General features: G+C 42.4%; 1 protein-coding gene across 1 annotated transcript; it reads right to left on the minus strand.

Annotated features, from left to right (window-relative positions):
- Positions 1 to 12664: 12664 nt before the first annotated feature.
- Positions 12665 to 20427, minus strand: H3-3A (H3.3 histone A). The gene is made up of 4 exons (XM_077813676.1): positions 20281 to 20427; positions 18604 to 18758; positions 16879 to 17032; positions 12665 to 13304 (listed from the first exon to the last, which is right to left on the minus strand). The coding sequence occupies exons 2-4, from the start codon at positions 18729 to 18731 to the stop codon at positions 13176 to 13178; spliced, it is 411 nt and encodes a 136-aa protein (XP_077669802.1). The 5' UTR covers positions 18732 to 18758; positions 20281 to 20427; the 3' UTR covers positions 12665 to 13175.
- Positions 20428 to 20972: the final 545 nt, after the last annotated feature.

Consider the following 20972-nt stretch of genomic DNA (forward strand, 5'->3'; position numbering starts at 1 on the left):
TGTGCATTTGTCTGTCTCCCTTCCGTGGTTGGTCATGCCCCAGGCTCCGCCCTGCCTGTTTTGCATGGCCAGAGCCTCAAGAAGAATTAGGAAAGAGCAGTTACTGAACACAAGGACTGCCATTGTGCTTGTCCTCTGCACAAAGGTCAGAAGGCTTGTAGCATCCTCCTCTCTCCTTCAGCTCCCAATCTGGCCCCTGGTTGGCAATCTCAGCAGAGAAGCTGGCCAGCATGGGGCATGAGGAATAAGCCATCCCCATACCACTAGAGGTAGCACCTCCAGGTCAGGCACATTGGCAGGCTAGTGTGAGGAAGCTTGCAATGCTGCTGCCAGTTCTGTATCTGCTTTGTGGCTAAGAAGAGGCCTGCAGTCTTCAGGACTCTGTGATCCTCAGCCTGGCACTTTTCCCAAGCTCTAAATTAACAGACACACAGAAATTGTTTGAAGTCACTCCAGCCATTAGATGGATTGACACAGTTCCTTAGCCATAATCTGTCCCGAGGATGCTCCCAGCTGGGACTTGTATCCTAGTCATCCAGAATTTGTGATCACACAGGCCACGTGATAGCCTCTTAGTTGCCTGCATTCATGCCCATGTGTTCGTCTGGCAATGTCCCCATTCACAAGCTGTTTGACAAGGTCTCAGCTGCCAGGCAATGATGCGTTTAGACAGGAACCCTGCGTTTCGACAGGACTGTAAATGCCATCTCTTTTGCAGGGCTTCCCTTCCTTGCTACATTGGAACCACATCTCTTTACCTGATGACAGCAGCTATATCTTCCCATTCTATCCCCTCCCTTCTTGAGTCACCTGCACAGTAGAGCTATAGATGAGGCCATGTTTGTAGACCCTTGTGCCCACCATCAAGGTCACAAGGCTCCAAGGAAACTCCTCAAGTTTTCAAAATCTATATCAAGCCCCATACTGACAATCAAACTTGTGGACAAATTTAACAAGTCACAAGGTTTACATTTGCCAAACCAGTATGTGTATAATGCCACCTTGTCCATAATAGGTGACCAGTGGTGGGCTGGATGTAAAAAATAAACTTTGCCCATATTGGTTCTGAATGGGAGACACTTTCATTACATGGCACACTGGCAAAGACACAAACACAAAGGAGAGATCATCTGATGGGAAGAAGTGAAGAGACACAAGAGGACAGAACCTGGAGCCATGCGTATCGGCAGCAGACCTCATGCACAATTTAAATTTCTTTGAGGACAGATTTTTCATATTGTGCATATTTTTTATTTATGATCTTCATTATGCCTTTTAGCCGGTCACGGCTCTCTAAGTACACCTATTGTGTTAGCAACCACGCTGTATCTGCCGACACTGGAAAATCAGGGAGATTCTGCCAGCAGTGGAGCAACAGATAAGATTGTGTGTGTGTAAATTTAAGATCACTAGCTTCACCCAGGCCTTGAAATGCCTGTTATCAAAACCATGGTGGAAATAAGCATGAGACTTGTATTTTCCACTCAGAAATTATTAGGCTTGAGTGTTGTGTCACCCAGCCTTGAAGAGAACACATGCCATACCCACCTAATCTGAGGCATTTGGTCCAAGATTCTGGTTTTTGGAGTTCACTCACCAGCCTCCAGAATCTCAGGCCTTTCAGTGCTGCAGCTGTGAAAGTGACATTGAGCAGAGTACAGGAGGAATAGAGATGGATTCTGTCTAGACCAGCTGTCTAGACCAGTTCTTGAGACCCACTGTTGTGCAATAGCTTAAAACTGGGAATACATTTTGCTCCTGATTTTAAATAAATTCATTTCTTTTACGTCAATTGGTTTTTGGTCCTGTAGCAAAGAGAATCCTTGGAGATGGTGTCTGGGAAGCAGCCAAGATGAAGAGCTCAGGCTTTTTCAGGTATGGTTCATGCTCCCTATGTCAACATTACCATCTCCCCACACACGGCTCATTCATTAAGAGGGCACAACTCCCACTACAGTACACCTAGCATCCAAACCATTAGCGAGATTTTGCGCCCTCTTTCCTGGAACTTTGCAAGTATTGTGGACAGTGGTTATAGAGGTTTTGCTCCTTCTAGTAGGGAAATATTGCTTGTAATTAACCATGTAAAGTGTACCCAGATACCACACTGAAGCACTTCACATCTGTGATAAATAATGTATCATTATGGCCCAGTTTCTTTTCATGGACTTTTGAGGGAAGGAGAAAGTGTGATTTCCGGCTGTCATCTAGTCAAGTGTGTGACAGGGTATGAGTGCTACAGACTAAAAATAAGGAACAATTTTTTGCCCTGAGGGTGACTAACCATTGGAACAACTTGCCTAGGGATGTGGTGGAGTCTGTTACTTGATTTTTTAAATCAAGTGCTTTCTAAAATATATGCTCCGACTCAGACAGATGTTATTCTACAACCTGTATTATGCAGATCAGACTAGATCATCATAATAATCCCTTCAGGCCTTGAAATCTATGAACCTATAGGTGGGATGCAGCAATTTTCAGGTCCTGAAATTGACATGGACACCTCCGCAGCCAAACTGTAGAAGACCACAAAGTCTCCTTAACCACATAGCAGTGACCTTTTGCTGAACACAACCCCTTGTTGTTCATCTCTGGCAGCAAACCTGCACTAATCAATCTTTCAAGCCTGTGCAGTGCTGATTGTCATGAAGTGCAGGCAAATGCTGACCAGAAACCTCTAGTCATTGATGGGGTGAGATTCACAAAGGGGATTTATTGTTTCCCACTACTGAGAGTATTTTGAACTGAAAGGGAGAACTCTAATTTCTAGAGTTAAATCTGCAATGTACATGATGTTAAGGGTTTTAATCCTTTTACTCAAAATGACTTGAGAAGAGTTACACACATTTGCTCATTATAGGAAGTGATAGAAGTGCAACAGACATAGAGACAAGGTGAAACCAAAATTCTGAATCTGAAGCTACCAAACCTTGGGGAAATTCAGATCCAGATCCAAAATCTAAACTGGGGTAACATACTCTGTGGGACTCAGAGAAATGGGTGTAGCAGGAAAATCAACTATTCAGAGGGTGGCAGAAAGTGTAAGATGAAGTAGTGCCCTCCCAAACCATAGCTTGCATCTTCCTCCATCCCCTCACCAATGTAGTTTCCCTTTCACCCACTTGTTGACATAATTCACATCACTTTATATATTATCTGAAACGAAGTCTGTGTTTCAGCTGCATGAATTGCTCTTCACTTTCCTTCCTAAAAAATGTGTGATGTTGCTGGTGCAGAATGGATGTCATGTTGCACCCCAGAGGTGATAATATTTCAGTGATGTGAGATGATTATACAAAGACACAGATTCATTCCTTGCTGATGTAAGGGCTACAAGCCCCACTGGCACCCCGAAGCAGCTATGTTGGAGGGAAAGTTCAGGCCAAGGGAGGCCACTTTATATTCCAGCAGATTGTTAAGGGAAAGCATGGAAACAGTATATCACCCTTCTGGCTGGCCTCACCTCACGCTTACTATGCTGGCTCTGCCTACTTTTGGGACTGCATTGACTGACTGCGGGCCAGGTGCTGCCAGTGTAAATGGATGATTGTAAAAGGTTTTGGCATGTAAAGCACTATATAAAGGTAGGATACTATCAAAGCAGATATAGTGGAAATTTGCCTTTGACTTCAGCATGGTGTCCTATGAGAGTCTTTAATCATCCTGATGAAGAACTCTTACAAATTCTTTTTCATTCTTGTCCTTTTGCCCTAGTTTCCCTCTCAATTCTCCTCCTGCTATATACTAATCACTATCCCCTGCAGATGCTCACATACCATCTGCCGATTACCAGATACCAGCAGATATTGCATTTCTGCAGAGGAGAATTTAACTCACACTGATAGCTTGCTCTCCACTCTGACATTCTCTATTTAATGCCCATCTCAGCAGATAGTCGCTATCTGGTAAAATTATCAGGAAGTCACTAATATCACAGTCAGGCACATACTGGGTTGTTTTTTTTTTCCTCCTTGTTATTTCCAGGTCAGTCTTGCTTCCTGAATTCAGCATGTTGGCAGCGTCAGCCGCCTTTTTGGTCCTACATGACAAGGCTTCTATGCCCTCCCCGAATCCTGCCTCACTGCTGCCTCGTGCGTTCACTTGTCAATGGAGCACAGTTTGCATCCATGCAATTACATTTATAAAACAATGAATAATTAAATCATAAATCAAACAATATAGGAGATTACCACATGTCTAAACATTTGCAGTCAATTTATGTTATGCCTGTAGTCCTTAATTTATATTGAATAAATTGGTGGGTGGATTACATATAATTTTACTAATATTTTAATAATTATTAGCTCCATTGTTCCATTTTTGCATAGTTTCAGCTATGATTCAATAGCCTACCTATTTAATTTTTGTTATCTACAACGGGGAACTTTATTTCAGAAACCTACATTCTAACCAGGTTTTTTTAAATGTGAAATTTCAGATGGACATTAAGTTTTCACCAAAACCCAAATTTCACCCAAATTGGTGGGCGGATTCCATATAATTTTACTAATATTTTAATAATTATTAGCTCCATTGTTCCATTTTTGCATTGACTAATCAGAACACAAAAGTTTGTTCTTCAAAAATATAAAGACGTTCTGGGAAAACAGCAAACCAGAGACCCAGCTTTATAAAACTTTGAAGACTGCTGAATTGGGACAGTAACTTGTTTATACTTTTTAAAAAATCCTTATTACTAATACTTGATACTAACCATGTTATATTGTTAATACAACACAGTTATATAGTAAAATACAATACTGCTAAAAATTGAGTTCATTTTTCACTATTTCTATTGCTGGCTAACTTTTCATAAGTCACTTTGCTTAGACAGTGAAAACAAACTAATGAGTTTGAAGTTACAAAGTAAGTTATTTTCAGGTTCTAATGTACTAGCCCAGTGCCGAAATGTTGGGGCTTTAAATCCTGCACATGAGGTGATCAAATCCAACAATTATTTTTACTAAAATAAATTTTTTAAATGCGTTGAGTTTCTTATACATTTAAGACAGGCTAACATTTTGGGCCTAAAGTTTCTTGGTAACTAATTAGTCCTGCTGTCAAGGTCTATACCATCTGAAGGATTTGATACAGCAGAATCATAAAGACACTAACAATTTTATATTTCAGTTTCTTTCACATTACACGCAATTAGTTTCTAATAGATGTATAAAATCTTGGACATTTTATGTTTGAATTTGGCATGTTAATTTAGTAAATATGGACACCTTGCTTTTAATTTAGCTCTTCTGGCAGCATATTTTCTGGAATGTCTGAGTCTTCATAAAACGTATAGGGGAAATGTGACCAAGTAAAATTGTTCAGGAATGTATGCTCTTAAATGCCTTGCTCACAGGTATTTAAACATTGAAAGGAATCTAACATATTTGTGACAATTAACAGGCAGTGGGCCAGTTCATTTTCATCCCCATGGTAATTACTGAAGTCAATACAGTTACTAGGTTAAACTCATCCCTTAGTGTATGTTCACATGATAATAAATTTAACCCCTGCATGCAGCAAAGTTGCAGCTATGATTCAATAGCCTACCTATTTAATTTTTGTTGTCTACAACGGGGAACTTTATTTCAGAAACCTACATTCTAACCAGGTTTTTTTAAATATGAAATTTTAGATGGACACTAAGCTTTCACCAAAACGTTTTTAGGCAAATGACACCACTGCCTTCTAATTTCCATTACTCTTCTTGTGCCTTTGTTGCAGATATGCCCCATTTGCATGTTTTGCAGACAATGCAATATTTCTGTTTTTATTTCAGTGTCAAACAAGGCAATATTTGTGTATAAGAAATATCAGACCTTTCCCCAACCCTAAATGCGAACCATTCATTGAGAATTCAAAGGATGATCCATAATTTATTCTCTAAAGTCTCTTTATAAAAATTGGTTTCAGAGTAACAGCCGTCTTTAAGGTGCCACAAGTACTCCTGTTCTTTTTATAAAAATTACATTTTCATGCATCCGTGGACAGACAGTTCAGTGAATTTTCACATAGAAAATGCCAAAGATAGGTCATGTTTAACTCTGCTACTTCAAAAAAATCTTTATTTCTTTTTAATTGTTGGCTGTTCCAGACTCCAAAGAACACGGAGATGCTCTTCCGTTAGCACCAGACATTGGTAAGGATTTTACAACAGACTAAAAAAAAAAAAAGCATAGTGCTTGAGAAACATACTAGAATGGCAACTCTATATTTATCCACATAAACAGATGCTTCACAGGCAGCAGCTGCAGGACAATTTTGCCTAATAGTGCCCTGTGCACCTGAACCCTAACATGGAGAGACCATCCCTTCTGGGGATGTGAGAACAGGTCAGTTTTTATGCACACTCAATCATAGCCTCTCTATTACCCAGGGTGCCAGATGTGGTATCATACAAGACCGGTAAGCAAATACAGAGACTTATCTAATACCTTGTTAGTTTAATTAAAAGCAGTTCTACAAAGTGGTAGTTGGATAAGTTAAATGTTAGACAAGACTATGCTACTACTAAACAAAAGCTGTTGCTGTATTCTGATCATATGGTGGTCACAGACCTGTTCCTACTGAACATTCACACCCCTGCACCAACAATTTGTATCCTCAGTCTCTATCTCCCTCCCACAAGCAACCTTTCGTTACAGAAAACTATTTTTTAAAATTGGTACAGGAAGCAACACCCCTTAAAATCATGTTAAAATTAGTTTGTATGTCCAGTTAAAGTATAAAGCTACAGGACTCAGATCACACACCTGCCATTGCTCATGTGAGCTATTTTAGAGGGACACTTTTGCACAACCAAGTGAGTGAATTTAGATTATTTTGCAAATAGCTTCCTCATGACTGATCTCACCCAAGGAGCACAGATTTCTTTATTCTCAGAGGGCTGGCTCATTGATTTTATCAGAAGAAAATTAAAAACTTTGACAGTAATAAAACATTTTAACAGTTATCAGCCAATGGAAGTTATATGGGGGAAATAACTAAACTACTTCTTCACCTGTCAGCAACAGGAGGGAGAACTCCAGCCAACTTCTTTGTTTTGCTTTTCAACAGCGGTATTTTCTTAATGTAAAGAGACCAGTTAAAGTATATTCAGTAACTACACTGAGTTTTAACAGTCTTTTCAACGATAGTATGAATTTCTTTGCAGTTGATGCCCACATTGCATACATAGAGGGCAACCAGACCCACTGGTAGCTGCTGCTCACCCCAGTCAAACAATACAATGGCTGTGTGCTAATGTGCGGGGGGGGGGGGCATTGCACTGATCAAAATATAATTTCTTGAGTTACTTGTAACACTTTGCATGTATACTGAGCAGCAGTACTATTCTGTCTCGCAACTGAAGGAGTGACTGGAGCTGCACTCTGCTAAGCCACTTTAGGAATGGATTGCTATGAAACACTAGCCACCTTAGAAAAGGATACACAACCAAGGTCAGCATCTTAAAACTTAGCAGACCTGGTAGAGCTATTTCACGCACATCCCTTCTACGAGTAGAGCGTACACACATCTAGCAGCTCTCAGCCTAGACCAGCGGTGCTCAAACTTTTCCTGTCATGCCCCACCCCTCCAGTACTGCCCAGTTGGCTCAGAAGAGGAGTTTGTGCTGAAGGCAGAGCTGGGGGCAGAACTGGGGATAGGGCTGGAGCTGGGGCCTTACGTAGAGCTGGCCTGGGGGCAGAGGGAATGAGGGCAGAGCTGGGGATGGGGCTGCGGCTGAAGACAGGGCAGGGCAGGGCAGGGCAGGGCAGGGCGGCGTTCCCTCCCCAAATCCCATGAGGGCTGCCCCAGGTCCTGCTGTGTGTCACCCTGAATGTTCCTCCGTGCCCCTATGCGGGGGGGCACACCCCACACTTTTGGGACCACTGGCCTAAGCTGAAGCAGTGCCTTAATACTGTTTTCCTTCCCTGACACCAAAAGCAGGGGTGCTACAGCAGTGGAAAGGAGTGGGTAAAAGCTAGCAACAGCAGCAGCTTTGTCCTCTCTCCCTGAGCAACTTCTGTATTTAAATTAACACCAGCATGTTTGTGCTCCCAGCCCTCCTGCACTGTGGAAGCTGCCTTTAAGGCGAATTCCCAATCCAGCAAGGAAGTCACTGTCATCATGGCTCTTAGAGACGTTACACTGAGAAGGATCTAGAACAGTGGCTCTTAAGCTTTATAGGTTCGCATGCCATCCTACTAAAAAAAATTGTTGTGAAGTGAATGGACGGAACATGAAGCTCACACACTACTTTAAGAACTCCCTAGTCTACAGCCTGATTCTCTCCACACGGGTTAAAAAAAAAAAAAAAATTAAATCCATGTAGATCTCATTCCAAGAGCAGACACAAAAACTGGAGACTTCACATTTCCTGTCCATTCTCATGAGACTAGGCACCTAGATTTACTTATTTAGTATTTGCATATTCACTGAGCTAGGAGATGATGTAGCTTATTAATACTGAGTGCAAGTCTGTAAAAAGTGAGTGACACTTGTCTTATGGTAAGATCATTTTACTTAAAAAAAAAAAACAGATCAATTCAGGAACGCTTCTGCTGCTTCTCATGGTAAATATTGAAAGGGCAAAGTGGGAGGGGGACACTATAGAAACAATTGAATGTAAAGCAATACTCTGGTGTAAATTATATTCACAAATCTACTGCTTTCTTTACAATGGGGGCAGAAAGCTAAAGGCCCAAACTTCCACAGGAATAACTTACAGGGGAAAGGTTTCAGAGTAGCAGCTGTGTTAGTCTGTATTCGCAAAAAGAAAAGGAGTACTTGAGGCACCTTAGAGACTAACCAATTTATTTGAGCATAAGCTTTCGTGAGCTACAGCTCACTTCATCGGATGCAAATTGGTTAGTCTCTAAGGTGCCACAAGTACTCCTTTTCTTTTTACAGGGGAAAGGTACTTAATATTCAAATTACAAGCTCTTTTAATAAAAGATTTGGGGGGGGAAATATGCTCCTAACAAATCATACCAGGATTCACTGCACACCACTTCTTTAGGGGTGTAACAGTTGTAACTAGCACTTTGGAAAGATGCAAGAATCTGAGAACAGTCTAACATTACATGCTTCAATACTGACTGCAAGAAAAACGTGGCAAGTTTAGGTTTGGGTATCAGCCTTCCTTCCATTCTGAATTCTCTTGGTCAATTTAAGGCTTTTGTTTTAATTTATTAGCTTTAAATAAAATGTTTAAATTCTTTATGAGAGAATGTTTTGCAGTCTATAGTCAGTTGGTGCCTTATCATTCCATTCTCCCCAACCCAATTAAAAAATATGTACTGATATCCCATACCAACACATTTAGACTTATTTTTCTGATGTGTGGGGGGGGGAATTTAAGTCCCTCCCTTCCTTTACCTACCAATACTTCAGTTCAAGTTATAGGAAAATAGCCAACGATCATTGCCAGCTACAGAAAATTGGATTAATTTAACCAGTTTAGGTGTTATCAGCTGATGTATATAAACTGGAAATTCAAATATAGGTAGGGCCCTACTACCAAATTCAGAGTCCATTTTGGTCAATTTCACGGTCATAGGATTTTTAAAATCATGAATTTCATTATTCCAGCTATCTAAATCGGAAATTTCACGCTGTTGTAATTGTAGGGGTCCCTCCTGACCTAAGTTTAGGGGTGGAGGGGAGGGGGGAGAGGGTGTCACAAGGTGTTTTTGTGTGGTTGCGGTACTGCTACCCTTAATTCTGTGCTGCTGCTGGCAACTGCACTGTCTTCAGAGCTGGGCAGCTGGAGAGCGGCGGCTGCTGGCCGGGAGCCCAGCTCTGAAGGCACAGCCACTGCCAGCAGCAGCGCAGAAGAAAGGATGGCATGGTATGGTATTACCACCCTTACTTCTGTGCTGCTGCCTGCAGAGCTGGGGCCTCAAGTCAGCAGCCGTTGGTTTCCAGTCACCCAGCTCTGAAGGTAGCAATGCAAAAATAAGGGTGGCATGGTATAGTACTGCCACCCTTACTTCTGCGCTGCTGCTGGCGGGGCACGGCCTTCAGAGCTGGGCGCCTGGCCAACAGCCGCTGCTCTCTGACCAGCCAGCTCTGAAGTCAGCGCAGAAGTGTGGCAATACCACAACCCTTTAAAATAACCTTGGTGACCCCCCACCCCACCCAACTCCCTTTTGGGTCAGGACCAGCATTTCTCAAATGCAGGGTCTCCATGAATTCTGTACAGTATAGGGTAAAAGTACACAAAAGACCGTATTTCACAGTCCATGCATTTTTCATGGCCGTGAATTTGGTAGGGCTCTAACTATATGACATTGCAGGCAGTTGATGTCTGAATATAGGCTGTTTGTGTTAAAGTGAGTTTACCAGACGTATGTGCAGAGAGGGCAGGCTTGAAATTTCAATTCAGTTAAATAATCTTTGCTGCTCACCTTGGTTTGGTTCTTCTAAGACAGTCAATCAAATGTTAATTGATATTTGGTTCACAGATTTGGACAGGTTTAGCATCAAATGATCTGCTCTAACTACACTGTATGGCATTACTTTTCCTCGACAAGCTACTCCATTAAGAGACTTGAACAATGCTGGCAGATAGTATTCATTACTGCTAGAGCTGGACAAGTTATGAACATGATTTATTGAATAAGTTTTGGCTCTCTCTCTTCAGGAACTGCCAAAACAGATCATGAATCTCTACTGTTTGAAGGTATCTACAGAAGATGAAGTTCACCCTTGTGCTAAGACAGGGGTGAGCAAACTTCTTGGCCTGAGGGCCACATCTGGGTGTGGAAATTGTATGGCGGGCCATCAATGCGCATAAAATTGGGTGCAGGAGGGGGTGAGGGCTCTGACTTGATGTGTAAACTCTGTGGTGGGGCCAGAAATGAGGAGCTCAGTGTGCGGGAGGGGGCTCTGCGCTGAGGCAAGGGGTTGGGGTGCGGGGGTGGGAGGTAAGGGCTCTGGGTGGGGGTGCTCTGTGATGGGGATGAGGATTTGGGGTGCAGGAAGGTGCTCCAGGCTGGGACTAAGGGGTTCGGAAGCCAGGAGGATCAGGGCTGGGGCAAGGGATGAGGGTGTGGGCATGGGCGGGGGGTCAAGGGTGCAGTCTCTGAGTGGCGCTTACCTCAAGCACCTCCCAGAAGCAGCAGCATGTCCCCTCTCCGGCTCCTATGCGGAGGCACGGCCAGGCAGCTCTGTACCCTGACCCATCCGCAGGCACCGTCCCTGCAGCTCCCATTGGCCGTGGTTCCCAGCCAATAGGAGCTGCGGGGGTGGCGCTGAGGGTGGGCAGAGCCCCTTGGCTGCCCCTACACATAGGAGCCAGAAAGGGGCCATGCCACTGCTTCTGGGAGCCGTGCGGAGCCACGGTATGCGGGGAGTGGGGCAAGCCCCTGACCCTGCTCTCCGGTTACAGCGGGGCAAGCCCCGGACCCCTGCTCCCTGGTGGGAGTTCAAAGGCTGGATTAAAATGTCTGAAGGGCCGGATGCAGTCCCTAGGCCGTAGTTTGCCCACCCCTGTGCTAAGAGCTTGCATAAAGCCTCTGTGCCATGAAGTCCTTTTTTTGAGGGACTCAGGGGCACACAGGTTTTGTAGGGACTCTGCACGGGGAGAATTTCACTCCGATTATTACCTGTAAATGAATTACAGAGCAGAAATTAGTTAGATATTAGAGCTGTTGACTAAAAACGAGTAATGTGGTATGTTCTTCCTCAGCTCGATGAGAAGAATCCTTAAAGTCAAGTTTCCAATGAAGTTAACCACTGTTATGAATTCAAAATTAATCAAGTCTTACAGAAGGCAGTTTCAGCTAGAATTTTTTTGCTGGAACAGTCATTTAAAATGAACGAGAGGCACAATCAAGGAGAGTTAAAAATATAAAACTGATACTCCAATATGAGCATTTGCAGTACCTACCCAGCTTGATTCACTACTTGCATGAGAGATCAAAACTAAAAAAAGATGACTTATCATGCAAGTACTATATTATTATTTTGAACAGGGAGTAGGAATTACAAGCAATTGTGCATACGCTGAGTTCTCAACCAGGGCAAAGAACTTTGTTCAAAAAAAGGCACTCATCAAAACAAAGTAAACATTACCTGGTTGAGAATGAGATGGTGGGCGGAGTGGGGGTGGTGGTGAAGGGGAAGAGATGAATTTAAAAAAAAAAAAAAAAAAAGATATTTTACCTTGGTTTGCCCTAGGTTATTTTGATTATGTTCTGCATGGACTGAAAGTTTACTTCCAGACTCTGCACGAACAGTTTTTAATTGAAGTAAAAAATAAGGTCAAATTACCAACAATTTTTTTTTTTTTTTAAATATATAGTGAAATTTAGAACTCTTACCCAATGACTTTCTTCTTGCTTTCCATACTACTTCCACATCCCAGTCTCTTTACCTATTTAATACACTTATCACTTCAGGGTTAAGCAACACTTTTTGATTAGAGGCTCAAAGCTCTCACTTTCCTCCACCAGTGAGGAAACTTTTTTCTTTTTAAAAAAAGCAGCTACTTCAGTTATTGCAAGGACACACTCTTCTGGGCCTGAGTGAACGTTAAAACAATGCTGGAAATGTTACTTTTCAGTATTAAACCTGGAACAGGAAGAGGAATAGGTAGAAAAGTTGTCCAAAACCCTACACATTGAACCACTCTCAGACGATCCAAGTAGAAGGTTTAAAAAACAAGACTAAAAGCAGGTGTCGTTTAATGTATTTTAATAGCAAACTTACAGGAACAGCACAGAAGACAGACAACATTAAAAACATGTACTTGCATGTAGGACAACTCAGTTAGAAAAGTATAGCGAATGGATGGAATCTACTGTATGATAAAAATGCTACAAACACCATTTAATTGCCATCGATAAGAAATTTACTTGTTTTAAAAAAATCCAAATGCTGGCATTGTCCAGAAAAATTTGACAGGTTTATTTATAATTGCTATAAAGTTGAATTGTTGAAACTTGTTCACTGAAACATTTTTGACTGCATTAATGCTCTATGTCCCCGCATTTATATTAAAAATCCACACACAAATGAAAATGGAAAAAAAACTTGCCAATACCCGATTCTGTCCCCTATGTTTCCATTTGCAACCATATACTTAGGTACCTTTTAACCCCATGGAAAAAAAATATCTAACGTTCATTACTACCAATAACAGGAAGAAGAGATTTGTATTGAGAAGGACAAACCCACCATAGTGGAGTTTAAGCACGCTCTCCACGTATGCGGCGTGCTAGCTGGATATCTTTTGGCATGATTGTGACACGTTTGGCATGGATAGCACAGAGGTTGGTATCTTCAAACAGGCCAACCAGGTAGGCTTCACTTGCCTCCTATTATAGAAGAAACAAAGAGTTAAAGACTTTTTACACACACAGCACCTAAAAGAATATAGGAGTCCATGACAGAATCTCAAGTAATCGTAAGTCTAGGAACATATCTATTAAAGATAGCAACAGTTTAGTATTTTCAATAGTGTGGCAGTCTCTCTCACTGCTTCCCTACAAACAGCCAACCTGTATTACTTTTATTTCCACAGATAATGATTTTCTGTACTTTCAGCCAAATAAAGTTTGGTATACCTCTGCTATTTAGCGGATATTCTCTGGAAGATGATTACAGAGATACTTTGACCAAAACATAAAATATTGGGAAGTATTATAGCTACAACAGTACTCCTACAATTAAATAAAGAAATATTTAATCATTTTAAAATACTCTGACTAGGAACTTTAAGCCCATTATGATGATTCAGAGTGACACTAAACTCAGTAGAACAGCTTACACTGTTTGAAGTGAGCAAGAGTCTGAATTCTAACATCAAGTAACCTTCAAGTTAGCTTCTAAAATGCAAAATACAGAAACAGGTACAAAGCCAATACAGATGCTCTTCAGCTTCTATACCTGTAAAGCAAATTTGGAAGACTGCTTAAAGTTTTCACACAGTAGATTGATTGATGCTGAACTTTCTTTTGACTTATACTTGTGAATGGAATAATAGGACAACTGTAGCACTAGTAAAGGCGTGTCTCGACGAGCAAAAGGTGCTTAGGCTCCCACATCTTCTTTAACTTGACCTGCTAATTCAAGTGAAAACTACCCTTCCTCACTAGGATTTTTCCTGGAATTAGTTATTTTGAGTTCAGCACACAGCTTTTCCTACCGACAAGGCCGAACATATGTTAAAAGCCTAGTGTAGACCAGACACGCTGCCTTTAACATATAGCGAAGTGCTCAAGTTAAAGCCTGTGGGGGAAGGGAACACAGTTTACAACATAGCCTCAATACAAATGATCCTGCATCTTAATAGGGCTTTTCAATCATGTTCAGGTAAGTAGGATGAGCTAACAGGATTGGAAAAACAAACACACATGCCCTTTTTGCCTTGCAAGATTACCATTACGCTGAGCACTAGAGTAACCCAAAGGTTTCTATCCTGAAACAAAAGGGGTATGTCCAAATTAGCCTTTGAAGTGTTTTAGCAGCCTTGAGTTAATTTGCAATCAATTAATTCCAGGTTAAAAAAACTAGTGTAGACAAACCCCAAAATCTTGAGAATCTCCCACTAGGTTTTAAAACACCAGTTAAGGATTTAAAAGCCTCACGCCACAAGCCCACAATTACGCAAATGCTTAACTTTAAGCATGTGATGCCCCACTAAAATCAGCTGTTGAAGTTAAGCATGTATGGGTCAGAACCACAGACGTTTGCTTTAGAAATAATAAAGCAAAATCATTTAGAGACAAGCCACCCACTTGAAACATTTGGTCCTTCTAATTACCTGAACACAGAACTTTAACAGACAAGTAGGCACTACTATTTTTCACAATGAGAAGAGAAGAAAGGATGCTATAACGCAGGAGTGGCCAAACTTACTCACCCCCCGAGCTGCATACAATATCCTTCAGAAGTTTAAGAGTTGGGGTGTGCCTGTCAGGGCTTTGGACTTCAGCCCTGACGGGAGAGGGGAGTCTCAGGGCTACAGCCCTGCAGGAGAGCCCTGCCTAGGGTCAGGTCTCCAGCCCCACTCCTGCTGAAGTCCCAAGCCTCAGCAGGTATGCTCCGCAGGGCTGAAACACCGAGACCCCCCCCTCTACATTGGGCAGAAACCAGAGGCAACGCATGGGGAGGCATGGGGGGTCATGTCCCCCAGATTTTTGCCAGGATTTGCTGGCCCTGCTTGGTCACATGGTGCCGCCAGGCCCCCTCTCTGCACAACAGCTGCTGGAGCCAGCAAGCTGGGAGCTGCGGCCTGTGGCAGCGGGCAAACAGCTGGGAGCTGCAGGGAGAACCTTTCCTTATGCTGCTGCCTTTCCATGCAGCGGAGCTAACACCTGGAAGCTGCAGGGAAGAGCTGCTGAGGTTTGGGAACATGCCTCAAGCTGTTGCGGGGCACAATTTAAAGGTTTGTCCCTCCCCAACTCTCAGCAGGCACCAGTTGTCTCTGGCAGAAGCCCCTAACCCCTCTATGCTGCCACAGGGCAAAAGCCCCGAGCTCCCCTCTCATCTGGTAGATAGAGAATTGGGGGGGAGAGGGAAGACATGGAGGGGGACACCACGAGCCACACTAATTGTAAAAGAGCCACATGCAGCTTGCAAACCACAGTTGGCCACCCCTGCTATAATATAATTCTATTAGCAGCTTTATCCAGTTATATGATTAAGTTACAGTTGTATTAAAATTTAATATTGAAAATTGTCAAACTATTTTTATGTGCAGAGGTAACAAAAAATGAACTATTCAGGATTTAAGTTGCCCAAATAAATCCAAGAGCAGGATCAATAAAAAGCCACCAATTTCCCAATATACCTTGTGGTACATAACTGAAATGCTAGCAAATCTGCAATTATTAATCATTGTTATACTAACTGTATTTTAGGAAGCCCTGGTTACCTAAATGTGTGCTCAGTGAAGTTTTTTGAGTGTCCTGGAACCTTAAGTTATAAACACACAGGTTATCTACTCTCAAAGAGCTTGGCTTTCAAAGATGTTAATTATTACAAAATTTAAGTGAGAGGGAAGGAATAGAACATTTATCTCAGTTTATTATGAGAAAAGTACTATTTCTGCATTTAATAAGGTAAGAGATTTTTTGAGAGCTATTTCCAATTTTAATAATATATTTATGGCATTTTTATAAAGTTGTTTATTGACGAGATTATGTTATCAAATTATAAATGATACAACAACAAAAAGTTAATTACTTCGGGGGAGTTGAACACAGTAGCATCAATTCACCTAGAACTGAATCGGTAAATGTCTATTTCTGAACTCCACCAATCGAGTGAAATTTTGACTAACCACAGAAACAGCCCAGCCAATTACATGAGTTTATGTAACTGACCTATCACATCCTCTCCCCCACAGTAACAAAGGCAACAGTATGGCCCTATCAGCTACTGCTCTAAAGAAAATATTCTTTTAAGTCATTTCCATGTTTTACCAGCATAAGGATACTTATATAAAAGTTACTGCAGATTAGTTTGTGTGCATATTTACAGCAATATTCCAGCAGTTGTTCTCTCGTCATGATGAATTATTTCCATGATAAATCTTTTTTCAGGCATTCAAGGTACTCTAAGAGTTAATCTGTTTAAATTATTTTTTAAAAGATATTAGAGGTTTCAGTTAGGGATGCTTCTTTAGTTCTTTGTGATGTTTTTAGATATTTGCATAAGGAAACACCAGGTAACTCATTTTGTTAAACAGTACTCAAACTATTAGGAATCCACACTAGCAGACAGGGACATCATTTAACCACCTTCTGAATATGAATACAGATGCATACAAATCTAAGCAGTACGACAACTGCCATGAGTTTCACAAGCTCATCTACAGACATCCATGCACAAAAAAATACTTTTAAATTAGGCCTAAAAATAAATCAGTCTTCCAATAAATTTTACCTGCAAAGCACCAATAGCAGCGCTCTGGAAGCGCAGATCTGTTTTGAAGTCCTGAGCAATTTCACGCACCAGACGCTGGAAGGGAAGTTTGCGGATCAGAAGTTCAGTAGACTTCTGATAACGTCTGATTTCACGGAGAGCCACAGTACCCGGCCTTTTAATTAATAAAAAAATAATTAACATTTACAAATATTCTGTATCATTTCAGAATATCAAATAACCCATGTTCTTCTAATCTGAACTAGGAACATTTTGTATATGCTCTGTTTTTACTAGAAGCATCTCAGTATTTACAACACAAAAACACCTTGACATACAAAGAGGGCCTGATCTCATCACTCATATATTAACTTCAACAGGCATTCCATCTATGGATAAGCAACAAGAATAGGCCCTCCAAAGCCTTGTCTTCAGCATGGAAAAAAGGTGTACAACACATTAGCTAACGTACACTAACCAACATGTGTTAAACTTAGTGCAGACAAGGCAAGTTGTAGTGTTAACATGAGTTATCTGGTCAAGTTAAGCCACAGACTCTCCCCAAGAATTTACCTCAACCAGCTAATTAGCATCAAAAACAGGTCACTCCCTCCCTACCCTGTAGCTATGACAATAAAAACAGCATTGAAAATCATCATATCCTTGGTTATATTTTATTCTAAGAGCTTAAAATCTCATCAAATTTTCTTACATTAGTGTTTTAACAAAAAATTCATGTTAATGCCATCTTTTTGCAAACACACAGTTCATTTCTGGCATGATTATTGTGTATATTTCATTTATTATGAACATTTGGGGTTTTTTGCCTTAAGTTACTTACTAATTTGTAGTATTAATTTCCACCTCCCTCTTCTCATCTGTATTCTCTAATACTACTTTATGGACCATGAATGCAGACTAAAACATTCTTAAAATATGCATTTGCAGTGTTTCAAGATTACATTCACTTTCCAAAATGCCTTTCTGCTCCTCTTCTCAAAGAGGAAACACACACACTTTAATAACAATGACCATCCCTCAAGATGAACAATCGTATGTTAAAACTCTTAATTGCGCAAGGATCCTTCCGGATGAAAGAGTTTATTACAACATAATTGTCAGCAAGAGATTTACCTGTAATTCTAACCTATTTCCTCCTCTATTTAAGTCTTCATTTTAGGTTAACTGAAGGTAAAATTATTTGCAAAGATTCTGCTTATATGTAGACATGTTCTGCCCTCTAATGGTAGAATATCTTAACTACACTGTCAGTTCATTAAATAGCAAAATAGCTGTGAAGACAAAATTGTACCAGTTTAAGTAAATTAAAATCAGTTCTGTGCATTAAAGTTTGTTTCAGTCCAATTCTGTTACCATACTTAAATTAATTAGAAGCTAAATCACAAAGTGCATACATGTTTGGATGACATTTGTTTAAGCTTAAACGAGGTCTTAATTGCATAAATATAAATTAAAATTAATAATCTATTCAATAAGCCTATTATTACTACACAATAAATTTAAGCCACTGTGCAAATATTAAACATAAAACATATTGTGGATTATTTAAAACTTGTTCATAATCAAGTAGTGAAATAATGAAAGCACTGTAAAAATCACCCTGATCAAGAATTAAAAAGAAAACCACCAAAGTTCCCCCAATGCAAAAAGTTCTGCTCCGATAAACGTTTCCGTTTGGTTAAGGGGATGTTGCATCACAAGCTTTGTCCCTGGTAATTTCTGTACCTGTAGCGATGAGGTTTCTTGACCCCTCCAGTAGAGGGCGCACTCTTGCGAGCTGCTTTCGTAGCGAGCTGCTTCCTAGGTGCCTTACCACCAGTGGATTTACGGGCAGTTTGCTTGGTACGAGCCATGTTCCTGAAAACTTCTCTTCCTTACACCTATCGGTAAAAAATTACCATGCGATCACACACTGCAACAAACTAGCCACTAGCTCAGATGTTCCAGAAATGCAGATTTATCTTTTACACCTTAAAAATATTGTCTAACAAGAATCAAAAGACGTACAACATTGAACAATTAAAATGATCCCGATTATACCTCTGTACCATGCAAACACCACACTTCTAACAACAGAACCTGCGACTCTAGGTAACTGCTTGCCACATAAAGGAATCCTTCCCTTTCAACTGCTGAATTAAGAGAAAACACACTAGCCAAAAAGGCCCATCGGTCTAATTTATCTAATTGCAAAAGAAATTAAGTGTCTGAAGACCTCAGATTATTATTAAAATGCAGTTTCACCCAAGCGTTAAACAGGAACGATGCAGCAGCAAAACCTAAATAGGTCGATTCAAACAACAGATAAGAGATTGTTACTGCCCCCTGTAGCTCTCCCCCCGTCAGCTGAAAAGTGCTCCAAATATTACCTGAAAAACACTGGGGGGCTTGCATCCAATTTATAGTCTGCATTGAGCAAAAATACCTCTTTCAAAACAGTAGAGAGGGGGAAAGTAGACAAGCAGCCCCTCAATGCTTTCTGCAAAGCAACCTGCCCATTGCAATCGCTCGGCTATGCCCGCAAATTAAAAAGCAAATACACGCAAATCGGTATTTATTCCGCAAACAAAAAGAGTCTGACTTAAGTTCAAGAAAGCAACAAACTTTTTTGGGGGGTTGTTTTTGGTGCTGCCTCTCTGCCTCTTTCTGTGCAATTGCTTTTCCAAGGCTGCCTCGCTCCCAAGCGCCTCTCACTGGCAAACTCATCTCCCAGACCCGAACAAAATGGAAACAATCACGAAATGCAGCCCTAGTCCTTTTGCAAAGAGGGAAAAAAATAAAATTGCAAAAAATAATGCAAAAAATACAAGGAACTCCAAACCATGTGGGTGCAGATCAAGTGGGAATGGGGGAAAAGTTTGCAATCAAAATGCAAAAAAATGCACTGGGTTGCGGTTGTTTCTTTTGCAAATTTCTTTCCTTTTTTATTGTTTTTTAGGCAATAGGAAAAAAATATGGTCGGTGACCAGAGAAAAGAGACAAGATGGTGAAGCTGAGCAACAACTGTGGGGAGCAGGGGAAGGAAGGCAGGAGAGTTACCCTGGGCTGGCAAGTGGCTCCTCTTTGCAGCTGCTTCCCAGCCCCGATCCGGGGAGATGTTGGGCTCAGGAGGTAGCTAAGGGGCTGGGGAGGGTGTTGGTGGGGGTCTGGAGTGGGGGTAAGGGGGGCACAGGGGGGCAATGATCGAGCGAAGAGGGGCTGGGGGGGCTGGGGAAGGGAGCAGCTCAGGCTCCTTGGCTGAGCAGGGGAAGGTGGCGAGGAGAAGGGGGACTCCGGATGCTGCCGCTTCCCAGCACCGATTTCTGGCCCCCAAAAGTTTGTGCGGCGGGTTGGGGGCCGGCCATGGGGGCCCCGCCGAGTGGCGGGGCGCGGGGAGTCTTGGGGGGAGAGCCAGGGACTTACCCCCGTCCGCTTGGGCTGAGAGCGGCTGCCGTGCAGGGAGGGAGGAAGCGAGGAGGAGCTACAGCTACTGCTGCTGGCGGCGGCGGCTGAGAGCACAATTGAAAGATGGCTGACTCGCGAGGGCCGTCCCCGCCGCCTGGCCCCGCCCCCTCCCGCCCCGGCCCCGCCCCGGCCTCCGCCAGGCGGCCAATGGTGCACAATGGAGGGAAGGCTTGGCCACGCCCACTCCCCTTCCTCCCTCCCTCATCTCTGCCCCCGCGCAACCTCTGAGCCGGGCGCTGTGTGTACAAACACAAAAGACACGCCGCGCGCGCGAGAGGGATTCCCTCCCCTCCTCCCTTTTCCCGCGAGCAGAGGGGGAGGCCAGCGGCCACGAGGGAGCGCGAGGCCACTCCGGGGACTCTGCCGCGGCTAACGGTCGCGGGCGTGAGCCCAACAGCCAGCGCGAGATCAGACCAACGGCAACCGGTCCCCTGTAGCCGTCAGCCCCTACCATACCCCAGCTGTAGCCAGCCCCGCACCTCGCAACCGGACCCGGCCGCTGCCCTGTCTCCACCCCCAGAGATGGCTAGGGCCAGGCAGCCCCACACTGTTGTGCCCCTAATCGCTGAACAAATAAAAATATTAGTCGTGTCCTGGCTCACCTGCGGGGCACTGCCCGGATGGGTCCCACAGGCTCCTCTTGCGCGGGC

Source organism: Eretmochelys imbricata, chromosome 3 (assembly GCF_965152235.1).
Source record: "Eretmochelys imbricata isolate rEreImb1 chromosome 3, rEreImb1.hap1, whole genome shotgun sequence".
Taxonomy (NCBI): Eukaryota; Metazoa; Chordata; order Testudines; family Cheloniidae; genus Eretmochelys; species Eretmochelys imbricata.

Bases quoted from the DNA above. Each gene is read 5' to 3' on its own strand.
- H3-3A (XM_077813676.1), bottom strand. From the start codon at position 18,731: ATGGCTCGTACCAAGCAAACTGCCCGTAAATCCACTGGTGGTAAGGCA. The intron at 17,033-18,603 runs GTACAGAAATTA...ATTAATTAAAAG, and splicing joins AAGAAACCTCATCGCTACAG to GCCGGGTACTGTGGCTCTCC. The intron at 13,305-16,878 runs GTAAAATTTATT...CTTCTATAATAG, and splicing joins CTGCTATTGGTGCTTTGCAG to GAGGCAAGTGAAGCCTACCT.